The 12,181-nt window shown below is 38.4% G+C and overlaps 1 protein-coding gene across 3 annotated transcripts in view; it reads left to right on the top strand.

Moving 5' to 3' along the window:
* The window catches only part of msh2 (mutS homolog 2 (E. coli)), a 45,467-nt gene that overhangs the window by 23,981 nt on the left and 9,305 nt on the right, over positions 1-12,181 (top strand). For 2 of the 3 annotated variants that reach the window (XM_088324115.1, XM_088324117.1), the window contains exons 15-16: positions 4,293-4,462; positions 6,544-6,671. In XM_088324115.1, coding sequence (XP_088180241.1) covers positions 4,293-4,462; positions 6,544-6,671 — 298 coding nt within the window. Of the gene's footprint in view, positions 1-4,292; positions 4,463-6,543; positions 8,466-12,181 lie in introns of those variants that run through there. The other variant, XM_088324116.1, reaches the window with a different exon arrangement.

Here is a 12,181-nt window from a genome sequence, read left to right as displayed (position 1 = left end):
CAATGACTTAGATGATCAATTCGTTCGCTGTTGTCTCTTAGCATGTCTGTTCAATGCAAATACGAGCTTGTAGTACCTCATTTGTCTGGCAGAGGGCGTCCTGAGAACATATTTTGACGCGCCGGGTCATTTAGAGCCAAATCCTAATTTATTTACATTTCACCTTTCAGATACTGAAGTTAACCTAAATGTGCTGTATGAAAACATTCAATGTACATTAATATGCAGTCATTGCAGTTATGAGTAGATTAAGACATATTCGACCAAAAAGCTTCATATAATATCTATATATCTATCTATCTACCATGGTCATATCCCTCAAGAGGGGTGACCAACAGCTAGACAAACACATACAAGAACAAAGAAAATAAAGGGGAAAAAAATAGCAGAAAAACACGCACAAAAATGTTTGGACCATGGCCAACCCAATTGCCCAAACACCCAAACATATATAATCATATAATAATATAATATCATATAATATACAGTTCATTATTTTTGTCTTACTTGAGTTATTGTATGGAGATTTTGGGAAGTACATATGAGTAATATGGAATCGCATATTCGGTGAATGAAGAAAGCTATAATGATTATGCATAATCCTGGGTATAGAGAACAACTTCTATGTTCACTATTCTCGCACAACATCAAAAAGCCACAAATATTCGATGAAGTAATCGCATTCCTAACGTTAGCAGCTCGCTAATTGGCCACGGATGCTAGAATTAGTGGTAAGCAACACCAATTTGGACACTTAACTTTTAGCTGATATTTTCCTAAAGTGAGCCGATAGTTTTGCTGATGTGGTTGATGTCATTAGTAGCTCGCTTATCTGACTGGCTGCTAGCATGAATGGTTCTAAACACCAACACAGATATTGACTTATTAGTAAATTTTCCTAGCATTAGCAGCTAGCTTTGTCCATGGCCTGATAGTGTTAACTCAAGTCAACTCAATTTTATTTATGAAGCCCTTTAAAACAAGCACAGCTGACGACAAAGTGATGTACACAAATAAAAAAACAAAGTTAACAAAAAAAATAACTTAAATATACCATAAAATAATTAAAAAGTATAGAAGATAATAACAGGAGCAACGTCTTTTTCTGGGTCAAAAGCCAAGCGATAAAAATGCATATTAAGACTGTCAAAAATGGACAGTTTGAACCCAGTTTGAAGTGCAAGGGCAAATTGTTAGCTTTGTTAGCATTAACGGCTATTTTATCAGACTCTGTTGCTAGCTTTAGCGGTAAGAAACCCCAACGCGAACATTTACTGTTAGGAAGCTTTTTCCTAGCATAAGCAGCTTGCTTTTACGAAAGCAGTTGCCAGTTATTGGCTGCTAGCTTATCTGACTTTGTTCCTAGAGTTACACAGATGCTGATTTTTCAACAGATGTTGATTCGGATTTTTTTTCGTTTTGTGTCCTTTATATATAACTATAATTCTTTTTACTTGTTTTTTTTTTAATTTAGGGGGAAAATATCTTGTATCAAAAATGTAAGTGTAAATTGTCTGCATTGTATAGCGCTTTCCAAGTCAATAAAGATTTCCCAAAGTGCTTTACAATGTGCTTTACACTTAGATATTCACACACACTCGGATACCGATAGCAGCATTAGCCATGCAAGGCTTATCGGGGGAATTAGGGGTTCAGTGTCTTGCCCAAAGACACGGAGGAGCCGGGAATCAAACCTGCAACCTCTTTTCTTACCACTAGGAGGCACTCAATAAAATAAAATGAAAATACATCAAGTCATTTTTATTTTAGTCTAAATCACCCATCTTTACTGCTTTGGGTATGAAAATAATGAAAGCAGATAGTTGGTTGTTTTAAAATCTGTTCCAGCTCATAACTTTGGTATCTTTTAGCGCTCAGGTTATGTGTTTTGAGGGCGCACATGCCCGAATGAGTTGCGCGTGATCAAGCACGACGAAGCGTTCATCACTGGGCTCTTTTGTTTCCGGGGGCCCCCTCCGAGCGAATCGATGCTCCACATGTGCTAACGAAGGAATTCACACTCGCCAAAGTTAGAAGTCGCCAAAGGCCGCTTAGGGATTTCAGGAGAATAATTGGCCTCTGTCACGGGCTTGACTTAACATTAGACCTACGAAAAACATGGAATTTCCAAGACATGCTATTTGATTATTTCAATCTTAGAACCAGCTAGCTAAGTTCACAATACCATTTCTTATTCTTGTTCTTTTTTTGATATTTTTTCTTGAAAAATTGTCTGGTATATTTTCTGTCTTCCAGTCATCAGCAGAGTAACTAATAGTCTTCCCTTATCCAGCAGATTGCTAGATTTCATAATCAACCCGCTCCTGTAAAATTCGCCTAAGATCTCAATCCAATACGTACCCAAAGTAAATTGAATGCTGTTCTTTAACCGTTCGTAGGTAACACACTGACGTTTTGTCTGACTGCAAGTGTTTCTTACATTGAGTCATCTGAGTTGTCTGGATTTTTGTTTTTGCAATTAAATGCCTGCAGATAAGTAGCATTGGCATCTTTGCTGGAAAACAGGTGCGTTCATAGCTTGAAGCCTTACCTAGAACCTTCTCTAATTTGATCACTAGCTGAAAAACTAAACATTGTAATTTACACATTTTTTCTGGGTGGGTCAAAGTGTTTCGAAAAGTGGCAATTTGGAGACAACCAGTTTACAGCATTGAAACCAATGCAAGTGTGTATTATACTTTGGCAACATTTTATCACTATTGTGCATTCTTGCGTGTGATAATGGTGCGTAAAAATGAGTCACAAGTGGCTTTACGCATGTTTAGTTTGGGGTCTAACTTGAAAACATGCTGTACATCTGCGTATCTTATCAGAATTTTATTGGATAACCAATTTGTCATTCATGATTTGAATCGGCTAAAGGAGGCAATGTCCGTTTTATCAATACAGGCCTCTTTAGGCTAAAGCGGGTGGTGGACTGTGAAAATAAATGCCCACAATTGGCTGAGAGTGGTGTCATTGAAAAAGTCAGAGGCTATCTACCAATTGGAAATCATTTTAGGAGTCAGTTTATTTGCAAACGGGAACTATGGGGCGAAACAGACAGATTGCAAAAAGGTACGTCCAACGATGCAGAAATGCTTTTAGGCGTTTTTTTTTGTTTTGGTTTTGGTCTATGGGCATTATCTATGTTTTGGAGTAAATATTTTACACCGTTGGATTCCCTGGACTGTCGTGAATGTAACCAGATCACTTTTGTGGAGAGTAGTGTCATCAGCTGACCATAAGAGCATGCTGCTTTTGAGCTATACCGACTTTGTAGTTATCGGCTATCTTGTTTCGGAATGATAGTGATGTTTTTGTGATGAGTACCTTTTGAATGGTCAGCATATCTTGAATCCCAAGGCTTTATGCTTCCCAATTATATTTGGCATGACGTATTGACATCGTACAAACATGTATTTCTCTTTCTCAACAGTCATGAGATGAAGTAGTGCAGATAAATCATTTTGGGAATTCACTTTGTTTGGTGGGGAAACGTAAGCTAGTATTTTCTCCCTAAAATGTTAACATTCTTTCATTTTAATTTATGATGTTTTAATAGAAAAATATTTTGAATATGTGGTAAGATAATTTATTCCTCTGGCAGATATTTTCTGTTTTGAGTATTTGTTTTTTAATTCATAAAAAACATATTTAAGGCTTAGTTTTTCTTGATATACTTGAAGGCACAGTGTATCATTTGACCAGATGATGGTGTAGTGCAAATCATAGAGTGCAGGGTTTGTACTGGTGCTTCAAATCCTTGAAAATGCTTCAATTGTAATATTGTGTTTTTCAAGGATTGTAAAATGAGCTTTTGGGTGCTTTTTTGGGTATGACCACAAAAATTCTGAAAATAGTGAAATTCCAGCCCAGAATGATCCTCAGTAGGGTCGCGGGGGTGGTGGAGCCCATCCCAGCAATCATCGGGCAGTAGGCAGGGGACACCCTCAACTGGTTGCCAGCCAATCGCAGGGCACACAGGGACAGACAACTTGCTCGCTCATTCACACCTAGGGACAATTTGGACCAGCCAATTAACCTGAAATGCATGTTTTTGGAATGTGGGAGGAAACCGGAGTGCCCGGAGGAAACCCACGCAAGCACGGGGAGAACATACAAACTCCGCACAGGAAGTCCGGTAGCTGGATTTGAACCCACACAGGAGGTTCCCAAGACCTTATCATGCCTCGATTTATTTTTTTTCCCCAATGAGGCAGAGATAGTTTTTATTGGATTTTCTCGAATGTTGCTAAATTAAACTATTATGTGGGTGCATTTCCTTCCAGGCGTGTGTGACCAGAGTTTTGGCATCCACGTGGCGGAGTTGGCCTGTTTCCCACCGTCTGTGGTCGCCTTGGCAAAAGAGAAGGCAGAGGAACTGGAGGAGTTCCAGGAACCGGCTTCGTCGACCAAGGACGGCGAGCCTGATGCCAAGAAACGGCGCACGGACAAACAGGTAGGCTTGGTTTTGACATTATTTTAAAGAAATCAAAAGGATTTTTTTTTAAATAGGGATGAAAAGTGGTCCATTTTAAAGGAAATGTGTAAAATGTGGATTTTTGTTTCTCTCTGACACAATCTCCTGGCCTAAATCATGTTTGCAGCCTTAGTTAGATCATTCGTGATGCACGTGCAAGTACAGATGCTCCCCTACTTACGAACATTCGACTTACGCAAAACGGTAGATGCGAACAATTTTCTCGGGATGTCGAAAAATATCAGGACATTGCTGTAAGTTACATTTTGTTTTCCGATTAGAGGACCGTACTGTAGTGGTTCTTCCCGCCGCGTGGCGATGTGAGAGATCACCCAGCATCCACCCCAAAGAAGAAATCCGTGTCCTCTTCCAAGTTCATGTGTAAACATTCTATACCGTATCTCCAGCGCGCTAAGAACTTTGACGTTTTTATTGTTTAATATCTCGTTCATCCATTCAATATGTTTTTTGCAAAGAGGCGAGCTGTTTCTTTTGAAACAAAAGTGGAATAAGAAAGCTTGATGCGTCGAGAAAATGGTCGCAACACTTTTTTTCGGCCACTTTTTACCACGGAGGAGCAAGTCGCCTAACTCTTGAAGCTCATCTTCCAAAATTAAGTTAAACTTCACTTAATTTATCTTTATAGAGCATATTATTTTATGAAATGTTTAATTTTTCGTACAAAATACAATACAATACAGGTTGCTTATACAAGCCTTAAACATACTTATATAAACCTTAAACATACCAATTATAGCACTGAAGCAACTTGCGAACCTATCTTGTTCGTTAGTAGGGCAGGGTCTGTAGTTGGTTCCAGCTCTACTAATCATTCCAGCCTTTATTATTAAAAATAAGGCCTTAATTTCCATTAGTATGTCTGAAATCCAATTTTCAAAAGTCTTCAAAATGTGAACACATGAAAAATATTTATATTTGTTTGAACAAATGATTTAATAACATTTATTAATAGTCTTTTTTTTTCATGATTTAGCAATTTATTTTTATGGCAACATGGCGTGACCACAATAACGGAACTTCAGACGCTGCCCTACTTACGAACGAGATAGGTTCCCGATGGTCGCTATATTTCGTATGTTTGAGGTTTATATACGTATTTTCAAGGCTTGTATAAGTAACCTGGATCGTTTTTTACTTTAAAAAAAAAAATAATTATAAAATAACATGTTCTATAAAGATAAATATAGTTGTTTTTAACTTAATTTTGGAAGATGCACTTCAAGAGGTCCTCCTCCGTGGTAAAAAGTGGCCGAAAAAGAGATCCAACTATTTTCTCAACCGCATCAAGCTTTCTTATTCCAGTTTCATTTCAAAATAAACTGCTTGCCTCTTCGTTTCACTTTGCACCAACCATATTGATGGATGCACGAGATATTAAACAATAAAAATGTCAAAGTTCTTAGCGCGCTGCAGATACAGTATAGAATGTTTACACACAAACTAGGAAGAGGAAGCCGGATTTCTTCTTCAGGGTGGAGGCTGGGTGAACTCTCACAGCGCCACACGCCGGTAGAGGTGGAAAGAAGCACTACAGTAATGTCCTCTACTCTGAAAAGGTGCACACAATACAAAATTTCACAGCATTGTCAAAGTATTTTTCGAATTTTTTTTTCGTAACTCGATTGTTCGTAAGTAGGGGAGCGTCTGTATTAAAACGGGGATGAGGTTTCAGTCGGGCCTTCCAGAGCAGAAGGATGTCTTAGGTCTACCCACGATACACATAGCAACTTGGGAGAGAGATGTTTACTTTAGACTTTGGGAGAATGTACATTTAATGAGAAGTGACTGTCAGACTAATGTTTTTTGCCATGGCTACAAGCTGTGCCTGGTAATGTGTATGAGGCACTAGTGCAAGAAATATTTGTGGGGGTTTTTTTTGTTTCAATTGTGTTTATTTTTCCCTCGACTTGGTCTTAAATTTGATTTCAAAGGGCATTAAAAGAAGTCTTGTAAAAAGTCTTGAATTTAACCTGCCTTAAGCTTTAGGAACCCTGTCATCAGTCGTTTCTTAAAGCGCGGTTCCCACTCTCGATTCCCAGGTCGGAGAAGGCTTAATCCGAGATTTCCTAGAAGAAGCCAAATCGCTTCCCCTGGCCACCATGACTGAAGAGGAGGCGCAGAGAGCGTTGAGGCGAATGAAGGAAGCTCTGCTCGCCCAGAAAAACACGTACGTTTCTGAACTGCTGGCCCGCTCGCTTACTGTCGTCGCGTCGTGATTTTCTCCTTGCCACGCCAGCTTAGAAGGAAAAAAAAACGCAACTTTTTGGAGCCAAAACATCAGACTACGTAACACACAGATATTTTCTGCACTCCTTTTTTTTTTTTTTTACCGAACGAAACTCATCTTAAGTTTGCTTCAGGAGAATGCCGTTTGAGTAACTCTTACCAGAAATTTGAAAGAAAATCAACAAAACTAAAAGAAGGCTGAAGGCAAAACAAACTTAAACTTTGAGAGCTTTCAGAGAAATTTGAAGAAAAATTTAACTCACCTTTACCGTAAAAAAAAAAAAAACTGCACTTACAGAAATCTAAGAGACAAAATAACTAAGTAAACTTAAACTTCAATTTTAAGCAAGGTTAAAGAAAATCTTAAAGCTTTCTGAAAAACTTTTGAGTAAGAAAAACTAAACCTAAACTTTGGACAACTTAAAGCCCCAATGTGTAATATTTGACCACTAGATGGCACTGTGTCGTCCGGTATGAGCAGGGGCCAGCGATAGATGGCAAAGCGTGGCAGCAAGATTCCAGACAAACATGGCGCCAACTTAAATCCGGTGTAAAAGTACAAATGTCTCGACCTACGATTAAAAAATAAATAAATAAATAAATAAATGAAAATTGTTATATCAGTGCATGTATTTTTGCTTGGTATTCAAATGAATGTATATTTTTGTTACTGGATGAAAGTTATGCTGTACCACTAGGAGGCACTTAATATTAAACACTGTCCCTTTAAAGAAAAAAACTGTAAGAAACCCTTAACACTAAGTGCGCTTGAAGAGAAACTTAAACTTAAAGAAAAAAAAGCTTCATTAAATACACCTAAAAAAATAGTGAAAAACTTCAAGTAAATGTTAACTTGAGGAAAGCTTGAAGACAGTTTAAAAGTAATGAAGCCTGAAGAAAAATATAACTTAAAACAAATGTAAAGAAAGCTAAAGGAAAAGAAAGTAAAAGTTGACATAGAGAAAGCCTAAAGTAAACCCAAAGAAAAACTATACTAAACTTAAAGAAAACACAGTTAAAAGACTTAACTTAAAGAAAGTTTAAAGGGACCGTGTGTAATATTTAGTGCCTCCTAGTGGTACAAAAAACAATCTATTTGAATACTCAGCAAAAATACATGGACTATCGTAACAATGTTCATTTCTATATATGAAAAACAGGGTGAGAAATTCGTAATTCTTTAACAGTGAAATCCCCACTTCAGTGGGCGCCATGTTTGTCTGGCATCCTGCTGCCACGCCGTGCCCTGTTCGAACCAGAAAACAGTGCCATCTAGTGGTCGAATATTACACATTGTTTTGTTTTTTTTGTTTTTTAAAAGCTTGCGTGAAATTGAAAGACAATCCAACTTAAAGAACGACTAATTTAAAGACTTAAACTTTAAAGAAGAAAAATTAAACTCAAACAAAACCTGACATGAATTTAAAGAACGTTTTAAGGAGATTGTAGTTAAGAAAAACTCAATTTAAAGAAAGATTAAAGAAAGGTAGTTACCTAAGGAACTTAAACAACTCGATTAAAGTCTGTTGTTTCAAATACTGTTTTTCCCAAAAAGGTTTTTGTTATTCACACACACACCATTGCGGTTTTTTTTCTGTGAACAAAAAAGAGAAGGTTATCTTTTTTCGGTGTCTTCCTTCGCCCCGGTGTTTTCCCCCCCCACAGAAAGTAGATCCGTTTGGGACGGAACGAGCAACTTCTTGTGGTTGTCAATAAAGCTTTTTGTTTCCTCGAAGGTCTTCCGACACTCGCGAGTCATTCCCATGTATTCGAGTCGGCATTCCAAGTGCGTCAACCGAAACGCCTTTTATCGCTCGATTCCCGTCCGTATCCCGTCCTGTACTCGAAGCGCTTCCCGCCTTCCTTTTCTATACGCCTTGTCCTCGCTCGAGGTCAAAAATCCATGAACTGTCGTTAGAAAAAATCACAAGGGGAGGAATTTTCTTTCTTTTACACAGTTCAATTCCCATTTAAATCGGCGTGTTGTTTGTCTGGCATCTTGCTGCTGTGCTGTGCTCAACAAAGTGCCATCTCGTGGTCGAGTGTTACACACTGAGGCTTTAAAACGGTAACCTCATATTCGATTGGTCTGGTGAATTGATTTCAATCTATTTAAAAAAAAAAATAATAAATCAAATTATAGTAAATATATATTATGCAAATAAAAAAATTGGATAGGTCTCCAGGACTGGCCCTTTGGCCATATTTTGGCCTGTGACACAGTTTTCCCACCCCTGAGTTAAGGTACTAATAATTTTCCTTAAATCGCAATGCCCCAACACAGGTCCGCGAGCTACCCGGGTGATCTCGGGGGGGCTACCTGATGATCACTGACTCCGGTGGTCCTCGTTTTAAGGAACGGCCATCTTTGTAGTTTTTTAAAACGGCGTATATGGAAACGGCATTAAAAACGTTGGACTTATTATAACTGATTTATTCTAACACTGAAATGAAATAAATAGCATTTAGGGCAGGCGTGTCAAACATACCACGTCAAGGGTTTTAATCTGGCCTGCCAGGTAACGCTGAGAGAAGCGCAAGAGAAAAATGAGCTGCAGCTTTGAGTCCACTAGATGTCGCCAAAGCCTGGAGCTGGGTTTATTTCGTTATTTTTCTTTATCCGTCTCCCTTTCTTTATCCAGCCCTTTTTCACCTTTACTTTCTTCCTTTGTTCTAGTTTCTCCTTCTTTCTCTTTTTTTTTATTTGTTCTCTCCTCCTCTTTTTATTTTTTTTCCTCTCTCCTTGTCCTCTTTAATCTTTCCCCTTTTTTCTCCAAGTCAAGTCATTTTGTTTTCAATCTCTCTCTTCCTCCCTTTATGTTCTTTCTCCCTGCCCCCTCTTTTTTCTTCAATCTTTCCCCTTCTCTTTTTCTCTGTCCCTTGCATTTTTTTCTCCCTTTCTCTCTCTCTCTCTCTCGTTCCTTCACCCTTTCTTTCTCTCTATTTCTTCATTTTTCTATTTCTTTCTTTCAAGCTCTCTTCCTCCATCTATTTTCTCTTTCTCCCTGCCCTGTCCTTTTCAATTTTTCCCTTTCTCTTTTTTCTCCCTTTAACCCTATATTTCTTCCCCTTTTTTTCTTTTTCTTCATCTTTCCCTCATTTTTTTGCCGTTTCTTTCTCACATTCTCCTTCTTTTAGATTTTCTTGCCTACTCTTATTTTGTCGCTCTTCTCTGGCTTTTTACGCCCTTCTTTCTCCTTCACCCTTCTCTCTATGTAACTTGTTTCATCTCTCCCTCTCTTTCTCTCTTTCACCCTTTCTCTCTATTTTTTTTTCAATCTACTCATCCAGCCCCATTAGTTTTTACTATCACGTGGCCTGGAAACTCAATTGAGTTTGAGGTCCAGTTTGAAACCAATTGACTCCAAGATAAGAAAAGGCTGAACCAATTGAATGCTACAAGACACCCTCAGATCTAATAAAATTTTATTTTCTTAGAAATGGCCAGTTTCCTTTTTCCGTCTTTTTGCCTTCCGAAGAAAAAAAAAAAAACCTAACGCCCCCCTCCCCCTATCCAACCCCCGCCCCTCCCTTAAAATTAAAAAAAACAAAAATAAAACAACTAGCATCTACATAATGGTTATTGAATACTTCACAATATATTAAGTCTAGATGTTTATGGTACATGCATAAGATTCGGGGCTGCATGAGGAGCCACAGTCACCACGATACAATTGGGGGTGGGGGGGCTGCAGATCCGCTCGTAGCGTTCCAGTTTTTGAAAAATAAAATAAAAAGACCCTCTCCACAAAAAAAAAACAGGACTGCATTAAAATGTACACACACAAAAAAACAACACACGTTTGTACAAAGTGGGCTAAGTTGCCCCACCTGTCAATCCATCCGAAACGAGAGAGGGTCCTTTAGCGTTTAAAACCGGATTCTCTTTCACAGAAAGAACTCTGGTCCTGGCTCGACGGGGAGCGTCTACAGCCCGGGAGGGGAGGGGGACGAGAACCGAAGAATTAAAAATGGCCGTAGTTTACGAACCGGAAGGCGCACCCTAGAAACGGCTACGAGGTTTTGTGGTATCGCTGGGCATAACAGTAAAACATTGGCTGCAAAGAGAACCGAACCCGGGTTTCGGGAGGCGAGAGCGATTACACCTAAGCCCTAGATTAGCAGTGGTACGGATGACGTGTGAAAAGGCAGGATTTTATATCGTTATGACACTATTTTAACAGTACTTGAAATTAATGTTAGGGAATGGAGAAAACTGAAGGACAGCCTGAAATATATAGATTTAAAAAGAACAAAGTCCAATTCATCATCAGATAGAACAGAGTTGTTTTCGTTTTCATACGTTCATTCACTAACATTCATTTCTGGCACCAGTATAAAAAAGTAGTGTGATAATGAGATCAAATCAAATGCCTTTTCTTATGTCATCTCATTATCACACTATATTCAGGGTACCAGAGACTAATATTAGAGAATGGCGTCCTAAAAGATATCAATAAAGTCCGGTTTATCGTCAGATTAACCCCAAACAGTTGTTTCCCTTGTCGTGCTTCTTTGCATCTGAATCTTTCAGGACGACTGTTTTCTCTACTCTTTAACATTGGTTTCTGGCACCATGGGTAAAAATAGTGTGAATATGAGACAAATTAAATTTTGTACGTCAACTCATGATCACGCTGTTTTTCTCATGGTGCCCGAAACCAATGTCAGAGAATGGAAAAAACTGAAATTAGTCATCGGATACACTAAAGTTTTGTTTCCCTCGTCGTGCTTTTGGTTTTCTCCAGTCTCTGGCGTTTGTTTCTGGCACTATGAGTAAAACTAGTATGAAAGTGAGATCAAACGAAGGCCTTTTCAACTCAATAGTTTGTTAATGTTCGAGTCGATATATCACCAAAAATATTTGTACCAATTGGAATTATGTATTTTCAGCACGTACTATTGTACAATATTAGTATTTGAAAAAGATCAATTCGTTAGTGCTGTCAATAAATAAACCTATTTTCTTTTTTTAATTCAACTTTTAATTTACACAAAACTTCTGAAAAAAAATATCATTTTTAAATAATTCATTGTAACAATCATTCATAAACTTCGAAGAGCCGTCCCGCGAGTGACGCATCGCTAACTTGTATGTCACCTGTTTCACTAATGGTAAGCAGGAATGGGCAAAATGATACAAATATCGATACTAAGCAAGTACTTAAATTGGATCGATACATCACTCCCATTCATTTCCTCTCTTTGTAGATATCACTCCCAGTGCCCTCGGCTACTTTAAATTTTCAAGTGTGTGACTGACAGGCACACGTTAGGCGCCTCTCCCTACCAGGCCTAATGCTGCATCCTGCCTGTCAGTCAGAAAAAAGGGCATATAATCAGTAAATATTGGTATTTACTTAGATTGATACCATAATTCCCAGTGTTGCCTACCCTTAGAGGTTAGGTTTTCGCACTCTCACTGCTGCAACCCGGGTTTGATTCCCATTG

This window comes from Urocampus carinirostris, chromosome 19, assembly GCF_059441175.1.
Source record: "Urocampus carinirostris isolate Australia breed hairy pipefish chromosome 19, RoL_Ucar_1.0, whole genome shotgun sequence".
In the NCBI taxonomy this organism is placed as follows: domain Eukaryota; kingdom Metazoa; phylum Chordata; class Actinopteri; order Syngnathiformes; family Syngnathidae; genus Urocampus; species Urocampus carinirostris.
The sequence above is the reverse complement of the archived record's forward strand: the minus strand, read 5'-3'. Positions and strand labels throughout refer to the sequence as shown.